The sequence below is a fragment of the Gopherus evgoodei genome, unplaced genomic scaffold, assembly GCF_007399415.2.
Source record: "Gopherus evgoodei ecotype Sinaloan lineage unplaced genomic scaffold, rGopEvg1_v1.p scaffold_32_arrow_ctg1, whole genome shotgun sequence".
Lineage (NCBI taxonomy): Eukaryota > Metazoa > Chordata > Testudines > Testudinidae > Gopherus > Gopherus evgoodei.
Window position 1 is genome coordinate 4,547,285 of NW_022059994.1, and position 27,195 is coordinate 4,574,479.

The 27,195-nt window shown below is 57.4% G+C and overlaps 1 protein-coding gene across 3 annotated transcripts; it reads left to right on the top strand.

Annotated features, from left to right (window-relative positions):
* The first annotated feature begins 91 nt into the window (after positions 1-91).
* Positions 92-27,136, top strand: ATAT1 (alpha tubulin acetyltransferase 1). 3 transcript variants are annotated; one of them, XM_030543816.1, is made up of 12 exons: positions 92-239; positions 5,307-5,367; positions 5,759-5,850; positions 6,583-6,643; positions 7,266-7,379; positions 9,608-9,709; positions 10,263-10,308; positions 14,247-14,318; positions 15,864-16,083; positions 23,621-23,733; positions 25,323-25,368; positions 25,775-27,136. In XM_030543816.1, the coding sequence occupies exons 1-12, from the start codon at positions 130-132 to the stop codon at positions 26,103-26,105; spliced, it is 1,368 nt and encodes a 455-aa protein (XP_030399676.1). In that variant the 5' UTR covers positions 92-129; the 3' UTR covers positions 26,106-27,136. The 3 variants fall into 3 exon arrangements, with proteins under 3 accessions (XP_030399676.1, XP_030399677.1, XP_030399678.1); XM_030543817.1 differs by lacking the exon at positions 25,323-25,368 and having other exon boundaries at positions 25,775-25,891; XM_030543818.1 differs by lacking the exons at positions 23,621-23,733; positions 25,323-25,368; positions 25,775-27,136 and adding an exon at positions 18,307-20,142.
* The last annotated feature ends 59 nt before the right edge of the window (positions 27,137-27,195 follow it).

The following is a 27,195-nucleotide window of genomic DNA, read 5'->3' on the forward strand; positions in this document are numbered from 1 at the left end:
GACCAGGGGCGGGACGGTTGCCACGGAAGCGGGGTGTCGCTAGGGGGCGGTGCGCGCGTTGCTAGACGGAAGCCGCGCGCCGGAGGGCGGGGCAGGGGGCGAGCAGCAGGACCCGGATGCTGGCGGGCTATGGAGTTCCCTTTCGATGTGGACGCGCTGCTCGGGGAGCGGGTCACGGCGGTGGACCAGCACCTCCAGCCGCCGGGCCGCAGGGGGCCCGGCTACACCGCGGCCCATAGGTAACCATGGCAACGGCCTGGCCGCCCAGGGGTGATGGCAACTGGCATGAGGGCGGGCCCAGGGCACGGTGGGTAATGGATGCCCATCACCCCGCCCCAGGGCACCTTGGGTAAAGGGCGACCCTGCCCCAGGGCACCATGGGTAACGTGCCCATCACCCCGCCCCAGGGCACCTTGGGTAAAGGGCGACCCTGCCCCAGGGCACCATGGGTAACGTGCCCATCACCCCGCCCCAGGGCACCTTGGGTAAAGGGCGACCCTGCCCCAGGGCACCATGGGTAACGTGTCCATCACCCCGCCCCAGGGCACCTTGGGTAAAGGGCGACCCTGCCCCAGGGCACCACGGGTAACGTGCCCATCACCCCGCCCCAGGGCACCTTGGGTAAAGGGCGACCCTGCCCCAGGGCACCATGGGTAACGTGTCCATCACCCCGTCCTAGGGCACCTTGGGTAAAGGGCGACCCTGCCCCAGGGCACCATGGGTAACGTGCCCATCACCCCGCCCCAGGGCACCTTGGGTAATGGGGGGGACCCTGCCCCAGGGCACCATGGGTAACGTGTCCATCACCCCGCCCCAGGGCACCTTGGGTAAAGGGCGACCCTGCCCCAGGGCACCATGGGTAACGTGCCCATCACCCCGCCCCAGGGCACCTTGGGTAAAGGGCGACCCTGGCCCAGGGCACCATGGGTAACGTGTCCATCACCCCGCCCCAGGGCACCTTGGGTAAAGGGCGACCCTGCCCCAGGGCACCATGGGTAACGTGTCCATCACCCCGCCCCAGGGCACCTTGGGTAAAGGGCGACCCTGCCCCAGGGCACCACGGGTAACGTGCCCATCACCCCGCCCCAGGGCACCTTGGGTAAAGGGCGACCCTGCCCCAGGGCACCATGGGTAACGTGCCCATCACCCCTGCCCTAGGGCACCTTGGGTAATGGGGGGGACCCTGCCCCAGGCCACCATGGGTAACGTGTCCATCACCCCGCCCCAGGGCACCTTGGGTAAAGGGCGACCCTGCCCCAGGGCACCATGGGTAACGTGCCCATCACCCCGCCCTAGGGCACCTTGGGTAAAGGGCGACCCTGGCCCAGGGCACCATGGGTAACGTGTCCATCACCCCGCCCCAGGGCACCTTGGGTAAAGGGCGACCCTGGCCCAGGGCACCACGGGTAACGTGTCCATCACCCCGCCCTAGGGCACCTTGGGTAAAGGGCGACCCTGCCCCAGGGCACCATGGGTAACGTGTCCATCACCCCGCCCCAGGGCACCTTGGGTAAAGGGCGACCCTGCCCCAGGGCACCACGGGTAACGTGTCCATCACCCCGCCCTAGGGCACCTTGGGTAAAGGGCGACCCTGCCCCAGGGCACCATGGGTAACGTGCCCATCACCCCGCCCTAGGGCACCTTGGGTAAAGGGCGACCCTGGCCCAGGGCACCATGGGTAACGTGTCCATCACCCCGCCCTAGGGCACCTTGGGTAAAGGGCGACCCTGCCCCAGGGCACCATGGGTAACGTGCCCATCACCCCGCCCCAGGGCACCTTGGGTAATGGGGGGACCCTGCCCCAGGGCACCATGGGTAACGTGTCCATCACCCCGCCCCAGGGCACCTTGGGTAAAGGGCGACCCTGCCCCAGGGCACCATGGGTAACGTGCCCATCACCCCGCCCCAGGGCACCTTGGGTAAAGGGCGACCCTGCCCCAGGGCACCATGGGTAACGTGCCCATCACCCTGCCCCAGGGCACCTTGGGTAAAGGGCGACCCTGCCCCAGGGCACCACGGGTAACGTGCCTATCACCCCGCCCTAGGGCACCTTGGGTAAAGGGCGACCCTGGCCCAGGGCACCATGGGTAACGTGTCCATCACCCCGCCCCAGGGCACCTTGGGTAAAGGGCGACCCTGCCCCAGGGCACCATGGGTAACGTGCCCATCACCCCTGCCCTAGGGCACCTTGGGTAATGGGGGGGACCCTGCCCCAGGGCACCATGGGTAATGTGCCCATCACCCCGCCCTAGGGCACCTTGGGTAAAGGGCGACCCTGCCCCAGGGCACCATGGGTAACGTGCCCATCACCCCGCCCCAGGGCACCTTGGGTAAAGGGCGACCCTGCCCCAGGGCACCATGGGTAACGTGCCCATCACCCCGCCCCAGGGCACCTTGGGTAAAGGGCGACCCTGCCCCAGGGCACCACGGGTAACGTGCCCATCACCCCGCCCTAGGGCACCTTGGGTAAAGGGCGACCCTGCCCCAGGGCACCATGGGTAACGTGCCCATCACCCCGCCCCAGGGCACCTTGGGTAAAGGGCGACCCTGCCCCAGGGCACCATGGGTAACGTTCCCATCACCCCGCCCTAGGACACCTTGGGTAAAGGGCGACCCTGCCCCAGGCCACCATGTGTAACGTGTCCATCACCCCACCCTAGGGCATCTTGGGTAAAGGGCGACCCTGCCCCAGGGCACTATGGGTAACGTGCCCATCACCCCGCCCTAGGGCACCTTGGGTAAAGGGCGACTCTGCCCCAGGGCACCATGGGTAACGTGCCCATCACCCCGCCCTAGGGCACCTTGGGTAAAGGGCAACCCTGCCCCAGGGCACCATGGGTAACGTGTCCATCACTCCGCCCTAGGGCACCTTGGGTAATGGGGGGACCCTGCCCCAGGGCACCATGGGTAACGTGTCCATCACCCCTGCCCTAGAGCACCTTGGGTAAGGGGGGGACCCTGCCCCAGGGCACCATGGGTAACGTGTCCATCACCCCGCCCTAGGGCACCTTGGGTAAAGGGTGACCCTGCCCCAGGGCACCTTGGGTAACGTGTTCGTCACCCCGCCCTAGGGCACCTTGGGTAAAGGGCGACCCTGCCCCAGGGCACCATGGGTAACGTGCCCATCACCCTGCCCCAGGGCACCTTGGGTAAAGGGCGACCCTGCCCCAGGCCACCATGGGTAACGTGCCCATCACTCCGCCCTAGGGCACCTTGGGTAAAGGGCGACCCTGCCCCAGGGCACCATGGGTAACATGTGTCCATCACCCCTGCCTTAGGGTACCTTGGGTAAGGGAGGGACCCTGCTCCAGGGCATGATGGATAACAGGTGCCTATCACCCCTGCCCCAGGGCATGATGGGTATTGGGGGGATGTCTCCTGCCTCAGGGCATGATCAGCATCGGGAGGATCCCATAGGTAATGGGTGCCCATCACTCCTGCCCCAGGGTACGATAGGTGCTCCTTCCCCATGGTCAACCTGTCTCCAGGCTTTGCCAGGGTGGCGTTTGCTGGATTTAGAGCACCTCAGAGCATCCAGTCGAGGGCGGCACCGGGAAGGAGTTATTTTGGATAGCCTGGGTCCTTTAGGATCTTTGGCATTTCCCCTCATTTGCTTCCTCTGGAGCCTTCCACAGTGGTTTTTGGGGATATAGGAGGCAAAGTTATTTCTGGATATCACCCAGACTCCCGAAATGATGGGTAATAGCTATTCTCTGCCCTGGGGTATGATGGGTAATAGCTACCCCTCATTGTTGCCCTCAGATATGATGGGTATTAGGCACCCTTGTCCTGGGGAATGATGAGTAATAGCTGCTCATGTGATTGAACCTTGGTACAGCTAGGCAAAAGGGGCATGCTGGGTAAATTCCACCACTTGTGCCGGGAATAATCTGCCACCCCTTGCCTGTGGAGCCTGGTAGTTGCCACCACTTCCTCACGAAGTCACTTTTTTAAATGGCCTCTGGAGTGTTTGGGGCAGAGGTAGGGGAAGGGCCAGAACCCTACATATTGTAACCTACAACCCACAGTTCCACCAGTGAGCCACGGGCCTTGAATCTCCAGGTGGCCATCACAGCATCACTGGAGTGATGTAGGCCTGGCTACGGAAGAGCATGACCCCTCCCAGTGAAGGACTGAGAAACATAGGCTGGGGATTGGGGTGTTTGGGGCACTCCTGGGTTCCATTCCCAGCTCAAGAAGGGGAGTGGGGTCTAGTGGTTAGAGAAGGCGGACTGGGGATCAGGAATGCTGGCTTTTATCCCTGGATCAGGGTGGGGAGTGAAGTCTAGTGGTTAGAGGGGGAGGTGGGAGACTGGAGGACAGAATTCCTGGATTCTGTCCCTGGCTCTGGGAGGGGAGTGGGGTCTAGTGGTCTAGAACAGATCTTGGTATTTAGTTGTGAACGCCGGGGGAAGGAGTAACAGAATTCAGCAGAAGGCAAAACTTCATTGGATCCCATCAACTCCAGCCCCAGAAGGGGCCGAGCAGCATTGATCCCTACATCCTATTCCCCAGGCCTTTGTCCAGACACAGGTCAAAATTTCTCCAGTGCTCAGACTTTGCCCTCCTCCCTTGGAGAGAGACTTGCATAGGCTCAAAGATTTGCCCAGACAGTGCTAGGGGATGGGCCCTGACACCCAGCTGGAGAGCTCCTCCACCAATCCCTCCTAGCTCGACATCCCCTAAAGAATCCTCCTCCCTTCAGACACTGGTAGACAGTTTTTACAGTGGTGAGTCTGGGAGCTGGGAGGCTGTCACCAACATACAGCCAATTAAATCTTTCCGCTCTGCTGCTGCTGCTTCATGGCTGCGCTGCCTAATGGGTTGTGCCAGAGTACTGTACAATGGGTTGTGAGAGTCCCTCATGATCCCCCGAGGCCTTTCCATTGTGGCTTACATGGGGATTTTATGTTAAAGGACTGAAGGAGTGGGCTGGTGGATAGCGCAGGTGGCCAGGGCATTACAGCCCCCTGAGTTCTACCCCCAGGTCAGGGATGGGGGTGGGGTCCAGTGAGTTCATGGGGGCTGGGAGCCAGGGCTCCTGGGTTCGATTCCAGCTCTGGGAGGGGAGTGGGGGTAGTGGTTAAGCAGAGGGGACTGGTAGATGGAGAACAATAGGGTATTGTCCTGCTGTTTTTCCATGTGAATGCGTTTCAGACACAGCCTGACCTCCTGTGGTCCCCTCCCCCGTGGCATTTAGGGGCTCAGACCCCTTTCTCTCAGCAAATTTGGGCATAGCCCCTCCTTCTGTGGGTGGCTCGGACTCCAGCGAGTCCTAACTCCTTTGCTCTCTGTCCTCTGCTCAGGGTGGATCTGCAGCAGCAGCTCATGACCATCATAGACGAGATGGGCAAGGCCTCAGCCAAGGTAAGGCAGGGTTTGGAAACCGAGGGGTTAATGCAAGGTGGGGTGGGATCAGACTCGGGCGTGGGGGGAATAGGGGTACCAGGATCAGCTGGATGTGAGCTCCCCTGCCCTTGTTTACCCCTCCCCTCATTTATTTCCCTCCTGTTGTTTGAAGATGAAGGCTCATCAGCGAGCTAGAAAACGGGTGAGCTCAGGAGGGTGGGGAATGGGATGGGGGGAGGGGCTTTCTCCTCTAGGGGGTGCTGACTTCGACATGGCCCTAGGGCAGGGTACAGGCTGGCTTAGGGGGCCAAGAGGCACTGGCTCTGATCCAGGGCTGAGCTGTGGTAGTTCTCATCCCCACCACAGCTTTGCCCTCTGCCCTAGCCCCCCCCCACAAATCTGTTTCTAGGCCCAGAACCTGCCGGCCCCAATCACCAGCGCCTCGCGGATGCAGACAAACCACCACGTTCTCTACATCCTGAAGGACAATGAAGTGAAGACGTGAGTCCCCCTGCCACCCGGGTTTGGTTCCCGAGCCATCCCTGTGGAGAAGGGCTTGTCATTCTGCATCAGACCAGTGGGCCATTCTGGCTTATTAGCTGGCCTCCCCAGATCAGACCCATGGACCCATCTAGCCCAGTATCCTGCCTCCCCGGATCAGACCGTTGGCACAATCTAGCCCAGTATTCTGCCTCCGTGGCTCAGACCCATGAGCCCATCTAGCCCAGTATCCTGATTAGCACAATGAACCCTTTGCTTGTGCCCCCCACAGTAGCCAGTGCTGGGTACTTCTGAGAAGGTTATAAACTTCCCCCAACTCACTCTAGTGGGCAGTATTCTCAGATGATGAGAGAGTCCTTCTTGACACCCACCCCCTTCCTCAGGTGGGCATCAACTCCTGTCCTGAAGCCTGAGAATTGGATGTGTCTACACCAGTGTCTGCTCTCCTGCATGCCTCATTCAGCTCTTTGACAGGGTAATGTCCTACAGCAGTGAGTTTCACAGGTCCTCCTTCCCTCCCCCTCTACATTCACCATACCATAGATATTGGGGGAGTAGATGGGACCCTAGCTCACCAGTCCCTGGCTCCTCTGTCCCTGTGCAGCTGGTACCATAGAGAGTAGAGAAACTTCATGCATAGACAGGACAATCTTGGCATCCCGTCAGTGCGTCTCTCCTCTTTCCCAGCTTGGTGCTGTCGCTAATGTCCCCTCTTTTCCTCCCCCATTGCAGAGCGGGGAAAGGGGCCATAATCGGCTTCCTCAAGGTCGGCTACAAGAAGCTGTTCCTGCTGGTGAGTGGCTGTAATGCAGCTCTGAACTGGAGACCCAATAGGGGGTGCTCTCCCCCTCAGTCAGTGCTGACCCAATGCTCCAGTGCGACACTAGGGGGCGCTGTGCTGCAGGGAGTGGGGTGGATGGCTCAATAGGGGGGCGCTGTCCCCTTACAGTCCATGCTGGCCCCAGTGCTGTGCTATCTAACTGGCCTTTTGTGTTCCACTGCGATCCTTGTTACTTGGATCTGTTTCATCAGAGGAAAAACCTCTGTTGGAAAAGGTTCACCCAGCTTTAATCAGGACTCCTGGGTTCTATCCTTGGCTCTGGGAGGGGAGTGGGGTCTGGTGGGTTAGAACCAGGGTGGGGGCTCGGAGTCAGGACTCCTGGGTTCTATCCCTTGCTCTGGGCGGGGCGTGGGGTCTGGTGGGTTAGAACCAGGGTGGGGTGGGGGCTCAGAGTCAGGTCTCCTGGGTTCTATCACTGGCTCTGGGAGGGGAGTGGGTTCTGGTGGGTTAGGGGGTGTCTGGTAGCCAGGTCTCCTGGGTTCTCTGACATTTCAGGGAAGGTCACCTATTCTGGGCCCCCCCTGGTTATTCAGCAATGCCTGCATATTCTCTCTCCTCTTTCCCCCCACCCCAGGATCGCCATGGGGTTCACAATGAGGTGGAGCCGCTGTGCGTCCTGGACTTCTATATCCACGAGTCACTGCAGAGGCATGGCTACGGCAAGGAGCTCTTCCAGTGTATGATGCAGGTGAGAGCCGGGGCCCAAGGGAATTGCTCTGTCTGGGAGGGTCCCTCTCACCCCTCTCCCTGCCACACCAGGTGGGAGGGTTTGGGGATCACCCGGACCAGTAAGGGGGTCTGGCACCACCTGCCTTGTAAATTTGGGTTCTGTCGTGTCCTGTGCTATGGCTCAGAGCCCCGATTCCAGGCACAAAGGTCCCCTTCCCCCAACCTGTGTCCCTGAATTCTGAATTACCCCATACTTGCACCTTTCCCCTCTGGTTTCCCTCCGCCCCTCAAAGGGGTGAAATCTGCCCCGAGTTATCAGTTCCCTTTGTCACACAGGCTGCACCTGAGAGACCGGCTTGGGGGACAAATAAAGGGAAAAGTTGATTGAATAGAGAAATCGCAGACCCAAGGAGGAAATAGTGAGGGGAAGCCAAAGCAGATGAGCTCTGTGGAAAATAAAGACTCCGTCTCAGGCTTTATGCTTTTCTATTAGCCAAATTCCCTCTCCTAATGCCAGTTACCTGAACGGTTTCCCAGCATGCCCTCTGTCCTAGTGCGCCACAGACAGCGCCCCGCTTAGATGCCAACCCTGGATAGCCTTCACTTCCTCAAGCCTTCTTCCTTTTGGACAGGCTTTGTGGTTCCCCCCACCCCCTGTCTGTGGCAATTCATGGTTACACCGTGTGTGGGAAACTCCCTCCTCCCCTAGTTTTCCAAGACTAGGGGTTTCTGGTCAGTTTCAGTGTCTTTCCATTAACTTCAATGGTCCCCCATGATCTTTCCCTGAGCTGGCCAACGCTTGGTGCCCTTCCCTGTCTGATTGCTTCACCCTCCTGTTGGGAGGCGATGCCGTAGTTGCATCCCAATTACAGTTACAGTGTTCTGAACAACACACATGCATATGATCATCACCAGAGCCGGTACACAGATCTCCTCATGGCCACCAAGTTCAGGCCACTACAAGCTTTCATTGAAGACCATCCTTGACGTATATTGATACACAGTAATATTGTTCACAACCAATGAACAGTTGTTTATTCTGGGGAGTTCAAACTGCCTGTTCTCCCCTTGGTCCTGACTCACAACAGGTGACTCCATTGATTCATCTGGGCCTGTATTCTCGCATCTTTGGGGGACCCCATTGTTCCGTCTGAGCTTTCATCCCAGACCACTAGTCGGGCTGGTATCAAGAGTCTGTGACCAGACCTGAAGCTGCTGGGAAGTGGCCAGTTAGAGGTGATGGTTGTGACTGGGAACTGGGTTGAGACTCACCAACTGCTTTCACATGTGGGCCAACAGATGGGAACCACTTTAAGCAGCTACTGACCTGGAGCTGGAGTGGAATTGGTGCCTCCTAGAGGGGAAAGAGCCTGTGTCCCATTGCTTGCCCCCTAACCCAACCAGTCTTCCAATCTGGGACCAGATTGGAGCTGGCATCCCGTGGAGCAGGAAAGCCCTGTGTCCCATTCCTAGGGACCTACCAAATTCACAGTCCATTTTGGTCAATTTCACGGTCATAGGATTTTAAAAATTGTAAATTTCATGATTTCAGATATTTAAATCTGAAATTTCACGGTGCTGTAATTGTAGGGGTCCTGGCCCAAGATGATTGGGGGGGTCCAGTCACAAGGTTATTGTAGGGGGGGTCGCAGTACTGCTACCCTTACTTCTCCACCTCTGCTGGTGGAAATGCTGCCTTCGGAGCTGGAGAGCAGCAGCTGCTGGCTGGGAGCCCGGCTTTGAAGGCAGAGCCACCACCAGCAGCAGCAGTAAGGACGGCATGGTGTGGTATTGCCACCCCTACTTCCGCATGGCTGCCTGCAGAACTGGGCCCTTGGTCAGCAACTGCCACTCTCTGCCATTCTCTGGCCGCCCATTCTGAAGGCGGCCTAGAAGTAAGGGTGGCAATACCGTGACCCCACCTAAAATAATTTTGCAACCCCCTCTGCAATTCCCTTTTGGGTCAGGACCTTCAATTTGGGAAATGCTGACCTCCCCCATGATATCTGTATGGTACAGGGTAAAAGCCTACAAAAGACCAGATTTCATGGGGGGAGACCAGATTCCATGGTCCGTGACATGTTTTTCATGGCTGTGAATTTAGTAGGGCCCTACTTATGCCCCGCCCCCTGAGCTAGTCAGTCCCTTAGCTGAAGATGTGGCTTGTGCCGTGGGTGTGTTTAATCTTGACCCTGTGGCCTTGACTAATCCCCGGTTGCATCTCCTCTCCGTCTGTCTGGCTGGCAGCGCGAGCGAGTGCAGCCCCACCAGCTGGCTGTGGACCGCCCCTCGGAGAAACTCCTCTGCTTCCTCCGCAAGCACTACAACCTGCAGGGGACCATCCCCCAGGTGAGTCGTGCCCTCTGGCTCCTCCCATCATCCTCTGGGGGGTGGGGGATGGACACACCCCATTGTGCCCAGGGGATGGCGGGGGGCATGTACTGAGTGATTTATTAGCTGCTTTCTTGGCTGCCAACCGTGCTGGGGAGCTGCAAAGGAGAAGGCTTTTGCCCCATTGAAGGGCCAGAGGGGCTGATTCTCAGGACCCCGCTCCTGGGCTTGGGCGTGGCTTCAGGCCACCTTTGTCCTCCTGGAGCAGCAGGGGCCTGAGCATGACTGGGCAGGGCAAGGGGGAGGCTGGTGAAAGGCAGGTGTATGAGGGTATCCGGAGGGGGAAGGTGCTGGGGAATGGGGGCGGGGGAGGCTGGCGCTGGGGAGGAAGGGGACGGAGGAGAGCGAAGCAGGGACTGGTGCTGGGGTGCAGTGGGGTCAGCAGTGAGTTAGGGGTGGGGTGGGGTGGGGGCTGGCAGCAGCCAGGGTTGCTGGCATTGGGCGGGGAAGTGGGGGCAGGGGGCATCAGAGGCAGGAGTTTCTCATTGTCCATGGCCTTTGCTTCTCCCAGGTGAACAACTTTGTGATCTTCGAGGGTTTCTTTGCCGACCAGCATGGTGAGTGGCCTGGCTGTGGGTGGACCTCCTTCTCCATCAGCAGGGAGCGCTTCCCTGCCATGCAGCCTGTAACCTGCACAGACCTGTGCCAGCTGGGGGCTGCTTTGATTGCAGCTGCAAAGCCCGGCCTGTCCCCTGGAGGTCAGCATTGGTCCTGCTACCCCACTGTGTAGGCAGGGCTACCCCAGAGGTCTGAGGTTTAGACCAGGGGCTAAGCCCACAAATCTGGAGGGCAAGTGGCAGCACCTAGGGGGCAGCAAATCTCCCAATCGGAGCGATAACAGCACCACTCAGTCCTGCTTTCCGCCTGGTGGTCCTGTCTCTCCACTGCCCTGTGGGGTTTCAGGGCTGAGGAGGGAGGTGCTCTTCACCCCCTTCCCGAACAGCTGGGCCAGCTAGCCTGGGTGACGATCAAAAGGCAAACAAAAATTGTGGTGTGGCCCCTTTAAGGCCAGGTGCAATCTGGGAGTTATAGTCCCCCCAGAGGGAGCTAGGGCTAGGCTTGATGGGAAGGAACAGGACCTCAGCTGTATCCTGCTTCTCACTTGGACAAAGGGCAGAATGGGAGACTTAGGCACGGAGCGGTGAAATGACTCACCCAGCAGGTCAGGTGGCAGTGCTGGAAATAGAACCCAGGTGTCCTGTGTCACAGCCCACTGCGCTAACCCTTAGGCAACCCTACCTGTTTGACTCCTGTTAAACTCTAGGCCTCAGCTCCCTCCCGTGTCCATGAGTTCCACAGGCTCCTGCTGACTTCGTTCATATCACCCAGAGGCAGTGGGATTTAACCCTTTGTGCTGCCTTCGTCTGCTCCTCCCGCTACTGATCATCCCAGAGCTGCGGTGGAGGGGCGGGAGGCAGCATTACTGAATGCCCCTGGAACTTAATCTTCCTCTATTTCTCCCCGTGCTCGTGCCCGTCTCGCCTAGAGAGCTTGTGCATTCTTAGCAGGCCGAGATCCTCCCTGCCTGAGGTTCCTGGCCCCTATGCTGCCAGGCCTCCCGTCACCCTGGGGTTGGCGTTCTCTCTAAGCAGCCTCAATGCTGCACGGAACGCGTACCGCCCCCTGAGTGTCTCCTCCCCTGCATCTAGGCCTCCGCCCCACACAGATGCCCCCTGTCCTCCTCTGTCCTGCGATGACCCCTCAGACCTTGGCTGATCTGACCCCAACCTGCCAGCTTCCCTGCCACTGCTTTGGCATCTCCGTGTGCAGAGCAAGTGGCACATTACAGCTCGTTGCCGTCTACGTAGCGTATTCACCTCTGTGCAGAATGACAGACTGTTACCTAAGGGAAGCGTTATTGCAACCACAGCTGTAACACAGCCACCTCTGGGGTGGGCTGCGGCAGCGCCTTAACAACCAGGCAGCAAGATTTCACAGCCTAGTTCTGAAATGCGGCCACTTCTGGGGTGGGACAGCTGATTAACCGCCATGCCACAGTGCCACTCAGAGATAGCTTAACCAGCGCTGAAATGCCACCACCTCTGGGGTGGGGCAATTGGATAACAGGCGTGCAGCGACACAGGGATCTCTCCCCTACCACTGACCCGCCTTGAGGATGGGGCATAGCAGCTGTTTAATAGTCCTACCAGAGCATAGGGCCAGATGTGATGAATACAGTGACTAGCAGCTGTTCAAAGAAGAATTTTTCTTAAAAGTGTAAGGAAGCTAGTGGAAGTGGGACTAGGAGGAGATGAATGAAGAGTGAGTACCTGCTTGAATGTGAGTGATCAGCACCTTGAAAGGACACTGCCCCCTATGGTCAGCACTTACTGAGGGGAGAGTGCCCCCTACTGAGCCCGCACGCACCCTGCTCCCTGCAGCACAGCGCCCCCCTACCGGTGCTCTGGGGCATTGGGGTCAGCACAGCACTCCCTACTGAGCCCTCACCCAGCTCCCTGCAGCACAGTGTCCCCTAGTACCACATAGGGGCATGGAGGTCGAGACTTCCACTATCCCATCATTCACGCAGCACCATGCTCTGAGTCCTAACCTGTAGCAGCATTGGGAGCAGGCTGGTCAATGCAGCAGCAGTCTCTCGCCCCCTTGAGGCAGCTCAACCACACCATGCCCTGCCGCCCAAATCCATCCTGTGCCGGGGTTGAAAGCTGTCATTGAAAGGCAGCACGCAGGTTTGAGCCCTGCAGTTCACCCTGCTTTGCGGGGAGGGGACGTGACGTTCTGAGCCGGGGACTTGCAGAGATCGGTTGAATCATCGTTCGTATCTAGACGACTTTATCCCTGTCACGCGATTTCCATTCCCTTGTGTTTTCAAAACCCCGCCTCACTGGAACAAAGAGAGTCCTTTGTCTCCCATCCGCACCAAACAGGAAACTCAGGACAGCTGCCATTTCCCACTGGAAACACCCGCAGGCCACCGTTTCAAACGGCCTCTGATTTCCAGCTCCTCGGTTGTGGGCTGCCTGACTCCAGACACCTCTGGCCTGACTCTCAGAGGTGCTGATCACCTACAATGCCACTCGTAGACCATGGGAATTGTGGATCTTCAGGCAAATCAGTTTAGCTGAGCACAGAGAAGGTGAAGGAGTGACTTGATCCTAGGCTGACCAGACGGCAAGCGTGAAAAATCGGGACACTTTCTTTTTCTGGGTCCGGCGGGTAGAGTTGCCTATTTAAGACAAAGCTCTTAATCTTGGGACATCTGGTCACCCTATTTGATCACTGTCTAGCAGTACCTGCAGGGGGAAGAGAAAACTGATAGTAGAGGGCTCTTCAGTCTAGCACAGGAGGTCCCAAACTCTTTTTGCTGGGCCCCCCATTGAAAATATTTCACGCTGTGCCGACCCCCCTCACTCTTGGTACCAGACATCGCTTTTGCAACATCGGTGCAAATCCCTACAGAGCTAAGTAATCGTACTATGCCCCCCTTATTTCTGCGCTGCTGCTGATGGCGGCGCTGCCTTCAGCTGGGTGCCTGGCCAGCTGCAGTCACTTTCTGGCCACCCAGCTCTGTGCAAGGGAGGCTACAGTCAGAGGCTGCTCTTGGAAAGATTGGCCCGAGTGTCTCTGAAAACAGGGAGCGTCTCTGTGTTCTGGGTTTGGAGGCTCCCAGCACAGTGTGGTCCTGAGCGGTGACTGAGTGCTAGGGGAATGCTGATATAATAGTGACGAACGTTGCTTCTGCTCAGCCAATTCTGCTCGAATTAGACCCCTCCTGGCAGAAATGCTAATGCCCCTTGAGGCCATATCCCATTCAGGGATGGGTGGGGGCCCTACACACTGCTTTGTAGGGCTTTGCCAAGTCTAGCAGTCAGTGTTTCAAGCAATGGGGGGCCTGTCCCTTTCTTCCAGGGTGGGGCAGCTGGGTAACAGCAGCACATTAGCACCGCACAGAGATTGCTCGTCAGATGCTGAGATGCAATTGCCTCTGGGGTGGGGCAGGGAGGGAACAGCTGCACAGTGATGCTGCACCAGGATCTGTCATCCAGGGATGAAATGCAGCCACCTCTGGGCTGGGGTAGTTGGAGAACAGACGCACAGCGACGTGGCACAGGGATCAGCCAGGTAGTGCTGAGATGCAGCCACCTCGGGTGGGGCGCAGCATCTTTTTAACAGTGAACAGTAACAGCGCATGTTTTGGAAAGGAAAGGAAACCCACAGGGTGCGGTGCTTAGAGAGGCAGTACAGTGCAATCAGCCATGGTGAGATTTGGCCAAGACCCTGGGGTGCGTTTGTGGTAGCGCTTACTAGCCCAGGACCCCATTGTGCTTGGTAATCAAAGTTAGGCCAGGAGTGATCACGACCTGGTTTGGAGCGCTCCGCGGGAAAGCCAAGGCTGCAAGCAGAGGCCTCGGCTGGCCCTTGAGCCGTCTGGTGAGCCCAGGATGGGTTTTAAACCTCCAGCTCTGGGATGTAGTAGTTACCCCTTCTGGCCTCCGCCGTTCTGGGACTGACCTTTCTCACCCTCTCCCTGCAGCTCCAGTGAGGAAGTTGCCTCCAAAACGTGCTGAGGAGGAGATAAAACCCTACTCTCTAACAGACCGAGAGTGTAAGAGACCCGTTGCGCCGGCCCAGCGTGGGGGGCAGGGAATGGGACATGGGGCCTTTCCCCTCTTGAGGGCGCCGACTCTGATCCAGCCTGTGGATGGGGGAGGCCTTTCCCCTCTTGGGGGCGCGGACTCTGATCCAGCCTGTGGATGGGGGACGGGCAGGCTCAGGGGGTGGGGAATGAGATACAGGACCTTTCCCCTCTTGGGGGCGCCGACTCTGATCCAGCCTGTGGATGGGGGACGGGCAGGCTCAAGGGGTGGGGAATGAGATACAGGGCCTTTTCCCTCTAGGGGGCGCCGACTCTGATCCAGCCCCAGAGGGAGGAGTGGAGCAGTCTGGTTGGCTCAGGGAGTGGGGAATGGGATGGGGGGAGTTGCTGTGATCCGGCTTGTGGATGGGGGACTGGCTGGCTCAGGAGTGTCCCCACCTAGGATGTGCCCCTCTGTTTCCAAACAATCCCAGGAGGTTTAGTGTGGCGCCTCTAGTGGCTGAGAAAAGGCAGCACTTGGCTGTAATGAACATCAAAGCAGGGATTGAGGCTGCTGGACCTTGTGGGCCCCTAGCCTGACTAACCCACCCTGCGCTGCCTAGTGTCACCACACAGGGGCCCCTGGACTCAGCAGGGCTGTGACGGGGGTCCCCCGAAATGAGGCTGCTGGTACATGTGGTTTTCAGTATGTCCCTCCCTTCCCCCATTTGCTTTGACTGGAATGGGGGGCCCCCAGAATGATTCCCCTTTCCCTTCTGCCCCCCAGCCCAGTTCCTGCACTGTCCCCTCCCCTTCTGCTTCCCCCTTTGCCTCCCTCACCCAGCGCATACCCCGGAGGGTAATTTACTGCCATGCGCAATGATCCCACGGCACCCACCAATCAGCTGTCAGCCACACTGCCCTCTCCAGGAGCTGTTCCCACAGCTGTTGGGGGGGAACCCACCTCCCCTCTGATGGGGAAGGGCAGATTCCTGTCCCCCACTTTGGAGAGGACAGATTAGGAACCTCCACACACACACTGCTAGCTGGAGGGGTTCATCCCACAGCTGCCACCACACGGCAGGGACAGATGGACTAGGCTGTCTGTATTACGTTCTATCAATGTTATCTGGCCCCCATCACCATAGGATCTGAGCACCTCACAGTAGCCCTGGGAAGCAGTGCCCTGCTATTATCTGCCTTCTGCAAATGGGGAAACTGAGGCACAGGGAAGCTAAGTGACTTTCCCAAGGTCATTCAGGGAGCCTGGGGCAGAGCCAGGAATAGATCCCGAGCCTGCTGAGGCCCAGACAAGCACCCTCCCCACTGGGCCATCCCTAGACAAGAGGGGCTGAGAGCTGGAGAACAACCTGGGCCCCTCTTTCTTAACATGCCCTTATGTCACACGTCCTGGGCCTCTCTAGCAACAGGAGGCCCCAGAACTCTATGCAAGGTTCACCTGCTCCCACGTTGTTAATCCAGGAACCCGAGGGCCCCCAGGCTGTACCTGGGTTAGGAAGAGGGGGTGGGTATGGAGCAGGGCCGTAGGGTCTGATCCTGGGCGTCTCCCTTCAGTCCTGAAGGAGGAGGTGGAGCCACCCTGGCCCTTCAACCAGTCGCATTCGCTGACCCGCTCCAGCAGCCTGGGGAACTCACCAGTTCGCACCTGCCTCAAGCCCTTCCTCAACGAGCAGGAGCTGCTGCGGAACCTGCGCCTCTGCCCCCCGCACGTGGCCGCCCACCAGCTGCTCAACGGCGCGGAGGGCGGGCCGGCCGCCCGGAGGCGGAGAACCAGGTACGGGGTGGGGGATGTTGCTGCTCTAACCCTGACAGACTCAGCTAGCCTTGTACCTAGGAGCGTGGGTCCCTTTATGGAGGGCATCCTCCTGGGCAGTGCCCGGTCACAGGGATCTGGGTCGTTCAGATCTGGGTGGCCTCTGGTCACAGGGAGAGGGGCGGCATCCGATTATGGGTGGCTTCCATGAGTGGGACACTTGGCTGCTTCTCAGCGCCCGCTCCTGGGGGTTTGGGATCTGAGCTGCCAGGCGGTGCCTAGTTCTGGAGATCTGGGTCGCTGGGCTTTTGGGTGGCATCCAATCCCATGAGAGCTTGAGAATCTAGAACACAGGCTGGCCTCTGGTCCTACAGATCTTGGATCTGGGCTGCTGGCTGACATCTTGTCCTGGCAATTTGGGGGATGTGGGTGCAGGGTGGCATCTTCTGACTCAACCAAGAACCATGGATGGGGGTGGTAAGGGAGACAGTGACCCTCCTCCTCGTTCTCCTGGCCCTCTGTTTTGAACTGCGCTAATGCCCAGCTGCTCAGCTCTGTCCCCGCCCCCACTTACCAGAAGGGGCATCTGCAGGCTGGATGTGGGGCCTCCCTGCTCTGGGCCAGACTCAGTGGGGCTGTGAATGTGGGGGAGTCTCTCAGCACCAGGGAGGTGGAAGCAGCAGTTGCGTCATTTGGCGAGCCCTGGCTGGACCACCCGCTTTGCACGCTTATCCTGATCCTGCACGTGTTGCACGCCTACCCCAAGTGCTGCCTTGGGGGAAATTGGCCTTATTTTCCCCTTCTCTGGGCTGTACCCATTCGCGCTGAGGCCTGGGTCCCTACCCACTGGGGTCACCTGTTCGCTCTAATACCAAGTCACTGCAGATTGCCCTCAGTTTGCACTGGCCAGGTATCGAACTGGTGCTGTTTCCCCTGCTTTCACACATCCGCACCGAGTGCTAGATCGGTGCCAGCTGCACTGGCTTTCCCATTTACAGCCACTCCCAGATTGGTACAAGGTGCACTAGTTTTGCATGTTCCCACTGAGTCCCGGGTGGGTCTCTGTCACACTAGTTTTGTATGAGTGCCGGATCGGTGCAAGGAGACCTTCTTTTGCATGTTCACACCGAGTGCATGTTACACTCGTGTTGCACGCTGTGGTGTGGGATCTGTGCAAGCCACACTGATTTTGCATGCCAGGTTGGATCAGTATCAGCTGTGCTTATTTTGCACGCTCATGTTGTACACCACCATGTTGCATCCATGCCAAGTGCTCTGATTTTCCTCGCTCACACTTTGCAGCTCAGATGTTGGATTTGTGTGAGCGGCACTGTTTTTACTCGCTCACTGTTTGCACACACACATGTTGGATCCCTGCATACCTCACTGATTTTGCATGTTCACCTGTTGCACATTCAGATGCTGGATGTGTGCGAGATGCATTGATTTTGCACACTCAGAGCTTGGATTTGTGTGAGCCAGTCTGAATTTGCACACCCAACTTTTACATGCTCACATGTTGGATCTGTGCAAGCCAACTAGTTTTGCACACTCTGCACACTGGCATGTTGGACCAGTGTGAATCACACCGCTTTTCCACATTTGTGCTTTGCACGCCAGGTTGGATCCGCCTCAGCTATGCTGCTTTTGCATGCTTGTGTTGCACACGATAGTGTTGGGTCCATTCGAACTACTCTGATTTTGCACACTCACACTTTGCCTACTCAGTGTGTTGGATCCATGTGGGCTGCACTGATTTTGCGGGTTCCCCCTTTGCATGGCCGGGGCCGGCTAAGTGCACCCACAGCTGGATCCTTGCAAGCTGCACTAACTTTTGCACGCTCGTGCTTTGCATGCCCAGGTCTGGATCAGCGCAAGCCGTGCTCTGAGCTGCTCTCACTTGACATCACTGCCAGCCAGTTTCAGCTCTGGGCTAGTCACCCAGCGTTGCCCCTTGCTTTCCAGCCGGTTGGGGGGGTTATTCCCACTTTTTGCAGCGCGGTTGAATTTGGCCCAGCAGACCCAATGTCTGGCACCTCTAGCCATTCCCACTGCACCTCCAGAACCGCACAGTAGCTCAGCTCATCTGGCGACGCAGCTGGGATAAGAACTGGAAGTCACCAGCCATCTCTCTTTTTGGGTGGGGGGGAAGGGATCTTGCTTAGGTCACATTTCCCCCAGCCTGCCTGGGATCTAACCTGTCTTCTCTCTGTCTTTCTCTCTGCCCCATCCTCCCCCTCCCAGCTCCCTCACCCGCTCGGAAAACACCAGCCATTGACATCGCCGCTGTGTCCCCCACCCCCGCCCTGGCTTGGTCGTCCATTTGTGTCTTGAGATGTTGGCGAGGGGGGGGGGGGTTTCAGCCCCATCGCTCCTCCTCAGCCCTTTTTTATATTCTGGGGGGGGGGGCTGGCGCAGACGCCGGGTTATTTCCAGGGCTCAATGGGTGTTTTTCCTGGGCTGCTTGTTTTTCTATGGAATGATCCTAAAGCACCCTTTGAAGAGGGGTCCGGTCCCAATAGCACGGTAGCTCCCCCCTGCCCCCTTATTTTAAAATATGCCTATGTTGTACTTTGGATCCAGTGGGAAATCTGATTCTGATCGTCCCTCCTGTGCCAGATCTCGAAATGGGATCTGCTGCTTGGTGACAGATCAGATCCTCTCCCGTGTGTTTGTCTGTAGGTGGATTAGGAAAGGATCCACTGCAAATTGGCAACTGCAGACTCAGAAATAGGACCCCCTTGTTTGTCTTGGGATCTAACTGGATCCACTATAGATTGCCAGTGGATTCAAACTAGATCTCCTCAATCCACTCTAGAAGCAGGTCCCCTTGCAGGTCACCAATGGCTTACTTAAGGATAGAATCCATGTGTGTTCCTTAGTGGGTGGATCTAAAAGTGATCCACTAATTTGCTGACTTAAGAAGGGGATCCCTTAATTTTTCTGAGTGGTGGGATCTAAAAGGGATCACCAAATGCTAACCTCATCATCAGAAATAGGATCCCCTTGTGTTTCTCAATGGATCTAAGTGGGATCCAGTGTGGGTGGAGTCTAGAGCAAGGTGCCCCTTGTGGTTCATGTTTGCTGGATTTAAAGGGTCTACTGCTGATCACCAATTACCAGTTATGTTTCTTAATTGGTGGATCTAAAAGGGATCTGCTGCAGGTCACCATTTCCTAGTTTTAAAATGAGATCCCATGTGATTTGCAGTCAGTGGATTTAAAAAGATCCACACTTGCCCACCGACATAAGACTGAAATAAAGTCCCTTTGTTCTTGGGTGGTTGCTGGATCTAAAAGGGATCTGCTGCCGATTACCAGTTGCTGGGTTCAAAATATGTCTCCTTCCTTGTTTCCCAGTGGCTAGATCTAAAAGAGATCCAGTGCAGATCACCAGTAGCTGACTCCAGATTAAGATCTGCTTCTGTATTCTCTTGAGTGGGTTAGAAAGGGATGTGCTTCATGCTGCCAACCACTGAAACCAAACTAAGATTCTTTGATTGGTGGATCTGAAAAGGGGCCCACCTTAGCAACACCCAAGACCGACAGGCTCTTGCGTCCTCCAAAGATGATCCGCTACATGTTGCCAATTGTGACATCCAACAAATAGAGCCCGCCCCCAGCTTCTTGATTGGCTGGGTTGCCACATGACACCATTACAAATGCCTCCTAAAAAGATTGTCTACAAATTGCCAGTGGCTAGAGCCTCAAGAGGGATCCACTGTCTACTGCCAGATCCCTCTGAGGGGTCCCTTCAGCTGACAGATCCATGGTAGGGATCTACGGAGGATGTGGCCAGTAGCCAGATGCCCCCCAAAGGGAACCGCTGTTAATGACTTCTCAGTTATTTTTGCTCCAGTTCCCCTGAAGGCATCACAGCTGTTCATAGGATTAGAGTAGGGGGGCTTGAGAGCCAGGACTCCTCAGTTCTATCCCGTTTTGAGAGCAGAGGAGGGGCCTAGTGTGTTACAACAGGGGAGCTGGGAGTAAGGGATCTTGGGTTCTATCCCCAGCTCTGGGAGGGCAGTGGGTCTTCGTGGTTAAAGCAGGAAGGCTGGGAGTAGAGAGCCCTGCCTCAGTTTCCCGATCTGTAAATGAGGATAAAATTAGGGCCCTATCTCCCAGGGATGTCATGAGGCTTAATGAAAGTGTTAATTAGTAATAATTATTGTCAGGGACTCTAACCCCGATGGCAAAGTTCGTTGTCTGACCGCGAGAGAGACAGGCAACACCAGCAAGGTCCGATCAAAAGCTCTTTATTGACAAGTGCACGCATCAATAGAGAGCAGCTCGTTTCCAGAGAGAACCAGCCTGCTCTTTACATCTTAGTATAAGCCTATATAGACAGTTCCGTCGCGTCATAAATTATTCACTGGAGCAACCCACCCCCTTCTTCTAACAACTAGAAACTAGACACCTTTAGTATACATGCATGCCTAAAGTTAGAGATGTAGGGGAGTTAAAAACAAACAAAGAACAAAACCAGGGAGTGAAAACAAGGAGGCTGGGAAACTAGGGCTCTTATTAGTTCTTCGAAGGAGCTGCCCGAACACAGCACATCTGGTACTATGCCAGGAATGCAGCTTCTCTTTTATCTCACTTTTTCCCAGCGCTTGTGAGACATGCTGCTGCTTCTCAGTGTTTTCCACTCAGGGATTACCCACAAACCTCTGTTAGCCTGACTTTGGTCAGGTTGGCATACCTGGTTTTGTCTGCTATATCTTTATTCAGGCCTAACATTATTAACACTGGAAAACTTTGATTCTAAATCCTCCCTGACCGGAATCTGGGTGCACTTATTTTTAAATTATATTAGAACCTAGAGAGCCAGCTGAGATCAGGGCCTTGTTGTGCTGGGTGGTGCACAGACACACAGGAAGAGAGAGTCCTTGTACTAGCTGAGATCAGGGCCCTGTTGTGCCTTTCCTCAAAGAACTGACAATCAGACCAGGCAGATAAGGGAAGGAGTGTTCTCCCCATTTTACAGATGGGGAAACTGAGGCCAGAGAAATTCATGCCTAGATCCTCAAAGGTATATAGATACACCACTACCTCAATATAACGCCACCCGATATAACGCACATTTGGATATAATGCGGTAAAGCAGTGCTCCGGGGACAGTGGGGCTGCTCACTCCCGTGGATCAAAGCCAGTTCAATATAACCCAGTTTCACCGATAATGCGGTAAGATTTTTTGGCTCCCAAGGACAGCATTCTATCAAGGTAGAGGTGTACCTGTGATGAAGTGGGAATGTTTTATAGTAGTTATATGAGGCATATGCCTCAGTTTCCCATACTCAGTGCTCCCCATCAATACTGTGACAGCGGCAGCCTTTTCCAAACAAGGGAACCATTGGTTAGTCACCCGGCACATGGCAGCTGGAGGTTCTTAGGTCAGCGTGGAGGAAAGAACGTTCAAGCACAGTGAACTCCATGGTCAGGCTCTGTGTCTCTCAAGCCGATGTCCTTCCTCCACTCCCAGATTCCTCCAGAAGCCAGAACTCCTCCCTCACCTCTCCAGGGCTGCCCGAGGGGGGGCAAGTGGGGCAATTTGCCCTAGGCCCCACAGGGGCCCCCATGAGACTATAGTATTCTATAATATTGCAGGTTTTTTTATTTATGGAAGAGGCCCCCGAAATTGCTTTGCCCCAGGCCCCCTGAATCCTCTGGGCGGCCCTGCACCTGTCGCTCGTTTGTTCTGGGCTTTTTGCTCAGCTTCCTGGCAGGGAGGCGGGGAAATCCATGAAGCCCTGGAGCTCGGTTCTCTCTCGTGGGCCCCCTTGTTAGTCTGGGTCAGTTTCCACCAGTTCCTTAAGGGCTCTTGGTTCCACCCAGGCAGGGAGGGGACCCCCATCATTGTCTCTTAGCCAGCCATGAGAGGAAACTTAAATCAGTGTTCCTCCACTGGGTACTAGTGCCACATGCAGGGGAAACTGAGGCACATGCAGGCCTCCATACAAATACTAGGGAAAGTCCCCACTCCGTCACAATGCCCATTGAACTCACTAGCTGTTACACACCTAGATGCCTGGGAGGATCTGCACCTCCAGGACTTGCCGAAGGTCACACCCACTCAGTGGCAGAGCTAGGAACTCCAGGTTCCCAGCCCAGGGCCTTGTCCACCAGCCTTCCAGCGCACCGCTAGCTCACTGGGTTGACAGTGTCTCTCTCTGATCTCTGCCCCCGTCGTCGTCCCCCCAGCCACCCAGGGCTCTGAGCTGCCTTCGGTCGTTAGAGTTTAACGCGGGAACATGAGCTTTTGTTTACATTTCAATAAAGTTTGGAGATTTTTTTTATTATTATTCAAAACCTTCCATGGACCCTTTGTCGTTTATTGCTGCACTGCAGGGGCAGAGGGCAGCTGCACTGCTCTGCCCGTCTCGGCTCTGAAACCATCTTCTGGGGCTGTGCTGTCAGGAGGGGAGTGGGGTCTAGAGATTAGAGGGGGGCAGGGCTGGGAGCCAGGACACCTGGCTTTTATTTCCATCTCTGGGAGAGGAGTGGGATCTAGTGGTTAGAACTGGGGGGGGTCAGAATCAGGACTTCTGGGTTCTATCCCTGGCTTTGGGAGACGAGTTGAGTATATTGGGTTAGAGCAGGGGGACTGAGAGCCAAGACTCTCCTGGGTTCTATTCCCAACTCTGGGAGGGGAATGGGGTCAGTGGATTGACTGTCATCGATCCCTGCAGGTATGCAGCACATTGCTAGGGGTGGGTCTTTCTTGGGGTACAGAACCGCTAGTGGTTGCCCAGCCAGCCCCTTTCACCAGCTGCTGGGTGCCCTAAATAATAAGCTATGTGCAGCAGTTTGATTGAGGTCTGCACAGGACCAGCCAGGGGCCCTTGGTGCTGCCAAGCTCTGGAGTATAATCCAGGATGGCGCTGCCCTTGCTGCTTTGTGTCAGCTGGGATCCTCTCAGGCCAGTAGACTGACCCCTAACATGGCTACCATCTTCCACCTCCAAGGATCCCAGAGTGATTTCCACCTCTGCTGAAATGCAGCCACCTCTTGGGTGGGGCAGCTGGGGAACAGCCCCACAGCGACGCTGCATGGGTGTCACTCACCCAGCACTGAAATACAGCCACCTCTGGAGTAGGGCAGCTGGGGAACAGCTACACAAGGATTCCGTGCAGCCATTTAGGACAGGAAGTGAAGTGGGTCAGTGAATCTTGTAGGGGGAAAGGCAGGGAAGTGAAATGCAGGTGTAGGAGTTGGGATTCGGACAGGGCCCTGTGCAAAGCAGGTCTTTCAAGATCACAAGGGTTGTCAGGAACAAGGGCATCAGCGCTGAGTGCCAAGGGGAAGTGCCCTAGGCTGAGTGGCCACCCTGTTCCCTTCAGCATGGTGCGGTCCATGGGGTCAGTACCGCCTGTGAGGGGAGAGCGCCCCCTGCTGAACCCCCCACCTTAATTCCATTCCATCACATTGTCTGTGCTCCAGTCCCATGAGACTCCATGCCATGTCTATCCTCCCACCCTCCCAGCATGGCATCCCCCCTGTCCCTCACCTTCCACCTCCTCCTCATCACCCGCCCCCATCTCTTCCCCTCTCTCCTCCAGGGGGAGCGCTGTGGGGCAGGACGGCCTGGTGGCTCAGCGGAGTTCCTACAGCCGCTACAGGAACCCCACCCTGTTGCCTGAGGGGGTGGTCAGCAGCACTGAGAGGAGAGCGGGTGAGTGGGGCAGGTGCAGGATGCCACCCTGAGCCGGGCAGGGGTTTCCATCTCTCACTGTGGATGGGGCTGTCTGGGCTGGGATCGGGCCTTGGCATCCTGGCAGGTAGGCATCTTGCTGTTCTGAGCCACCCACCTCGAAGCCCAGCACACAGGCTGCAGCCGCCCCCGGAGCCTGGCAGTTCAGGGGGTCCTGTCCCAGCCCCCGGGGGCCAGCCGGAGTGCTGCCATATCGTCGCTGGTCTCTTACTGAGCCTCCACCCCACACCCTGCTGCACTGGGCATTGGGGCAGCACTGACTGCCAGGTGTACTGAGCCTCCCACGTCCTCCCTGCAGCACAGCGCCCCCTAACAGCACATTGGGGTCAGCACAGCACCCCTACTGAGCCTGCTGCCTGCAGCACAGCGCCCCCTAACAGCACACTGGGGTCAGCACAGCACCCCCTACTGAGCCTGCTCCCTGCAGCACAGCGCTCCCAGTGGCACATTGGGGTCAGCACAGCTCCTCCTACTGAGCCCGCTGCCTGCAGCACAGCGCCCCCTAGCGCACACTGGGGTCAGGACAGCACCCCCTACTGAGCCTGCTCCCTGCAGCACAGCGCTCCCAGTGGCACATTGGGGTTAGCACAGCTCCTCCTACTGAGCCCGCTGCCTGCAGCACAGCGCCCCCTAGCTGCACACTAGGGACAGCACAGCATCCCCTACTGAGCCCGCTGCCTGCAGCACAGCGCCCCCTAGCTGCACACTGGGGACAGCACAGCACCCCCTACTGAGCCCGCTGCCTGCAGCACAGCGCCCCCTAGCTGCACACTGGGGACAGCACAGCACCCCCTACTGAGCCCGCTGCCTGCAGCACAGCACCCCCTAGCGGCACATTGGGGTCAGCACAGCAGCCCCTACTGAGCCCGCTCCCTGTAGCACAGCGCCCCCTAGCAGCACATTGGGGTCAGCACAGCAGCCCCTACTGAGCCCGCTCCCTGTAGCACAGCGCCCCCTAGCAGCACAGTGGGGTCAGCACAGCACCGCCTACTGAGTTCCAACTCCTTGCAGCACAGCGCCCCCTAGGGGCATATTGGGGCCAGCACAGCACCATGTACTGAGCCTGCTTCCTGTAGCACAGCACCCCCTACTGAGCCCGCTCCCAGCACCCCCTACTGAGCCCGCTCCCTGCAGCACAGTGCCCCCTAGTGGCACATTGGGGTCAGCACAGCACCTCCTACTGAGCCCGCTCCCTGCAGCACGGCGCCCCCTAACAGCACACTGTGGTCAGCACAGTACCCCCTACTGAGCCTGCTCCCTGCAGCACAGCGCCCCCTAGTGGCACATTGGGGTCAGCACAGCACCTCCTACTGAGCCTGCTCCCTGCAGCACGGCACCCCCTAACAGCACACTGTGGTCAGCACAGTACCCCCTACTGAGCCTGCTCCCTGCAGCACAGCGCCCCCTAGTGGAACATTGGGGCCAGCACAGCTACTGATCCCATACCCTGCAGTCCCAAGGCGGCTGGGGTAGGAGATGGGGGGATTGGGAACGACATCAGGGAAGTTAAAAGAATTGCTGCTCACTCCCCATTTTGCTCGTTGACGCAGAGAGCAGCCGAGAGCCGTTAAAGAATCTCCAGGACTCAGAAGGCCGGTAAGATTCCTGCTTCCGCTGCCTGCCTCTGGGACCCCTCCAGGACACCCCCAGCTCCACAGCCTGCTCTCCCCATGCTGTCCCACCACTTCTGGGGCCCCTCCATGACTCGCCTCCAACCCACGTTCCCCACACCACCAGCCTCCCCTCTGCTGGGATCCCTCCCTATGCTCCCCATGTCACCAGCATGCCCAACTTCTGGGACTCTTCCATGATCCCTCCTCCTCTGGCTTTTGTTCCTCACACGGCCCGCCTCCCTCATTGCTGGGAGCCCTCCCCTCCCTCTGATCCACCGCCCTGGACCTGTGCTCCCCACATCACCCCCCCCCACACCCACACTCTAGCAGTACTCGAGGGGACACCACCACCCTCGGCATTGACTGGTGTCTCCCTTTCTCTCTGTCAGGTTGGACAACACAATGATCACCAGCCCATCACATCCAGCCCTCCTACCCCAGCCAGGTGGGACGGTCCGTCACTCTGCAGGCACCTCCCCTCCCACCGAGCCGGCCCTGACGGACAGAACTAAAGACCCAGGCATCCGAGCGGCCACGGAGTCAAAGCCCTCAGGCCGAGAAGATCCTGTGGACTGCCTCCCTCCATGGCTCGACAGCAGGTGGTATGACCGAGCTGGAGTGCCATGGGGGAAGCCACTATCTTGGACAGTAGCGGGAGTGTCACGGGACGCCCAATGGATCCGCTACAAGCAGGAATATCGCAACACCAGGCCCTGGTGAGCAGGGGGGCAGATAGCAGAAAGCCAGCATGGCTGCAGAGCTCCAACCCTACAGGCCCATCTAGTCGGATGTCCTGGCTCCTCTCTACTGCACCAGACAGACCAATGGGCCCATCTAGCCTGGTATCCTGCCTCCTCCGTGCCGGGACCAATGGGCCCATGTTGCTTGATATCCCAGTGTAAGCTTGATCTTCTACTGGCTGGAAGGATTCCCCTGAAATTCCACCTGGTACATCACAGCCCCTGGTGGCTTTGGTCTGGAAAGTTTGGGAGGGGCTGTCACATGAGGTTTTTGGGGAGAGAAAAGGAGGCCCCAAGACCAGGCACCAGCGTCCTCCCCCTTCCTCCCCGCCCCATGGTGTTTTCACTCTCGTTAGCACTGGGGGTAGTTGGCAGGGAGAGAGGAGCCAGGGAGGGGTCACTACATGGAGGGCGCAGAGCTGGAGACATCAAAGCTGGACAGTGGGAAAGGTTCTCTCTAAACTTGTGTTTGGATGGGAAATTGGGTTTTCGATGAGATGGAATTGTTCCATGAAAAGCGACTGCTCCTTGTGGGGAATTTCCATTCCCTCCCCCCCACCTCAAAAAAAGAAAATATTTCAATTCTGCAAGGCTGCCGCAGAGCCTCATGGGAGTTGTAGTTCAGTTTACTCATGTCCCCATTATCAACTATGGGTCAGGCTCCCTGGCTGGACTATGTCTCCCATGGTGCATCTGTCTGTCCTCATCAAGAGACTGTGGTGAATCATGGGAGATGTAGTCTCTCTAGAAAGCCCAGCCTAGGGAAGAATGTGGGGGCACAAAGACACTTGAACTACAGTTCCCATTATGCAGCATGACCAGGGGCTCCCATGATGCAACCGCCTCCCCTCTCGAAGAGCTCACAGTTAAGGCTGCATATCTGTCACAGAGGTCACAGATTCCATTACTTTTGCAGTGACCGGTGCAGCTGGATTGGGGGGGCTCCCCGAAAGCAGCCAGCATGTCCCTGCGGCTCCTAGATTGAGGGGCCAGGGGGCTCTGCATGCTGCCCCTGCTTGCAGGCACCACCTCCACAGCTCCCACTGGCTGCAGTTCCCGGCCAATGGGAG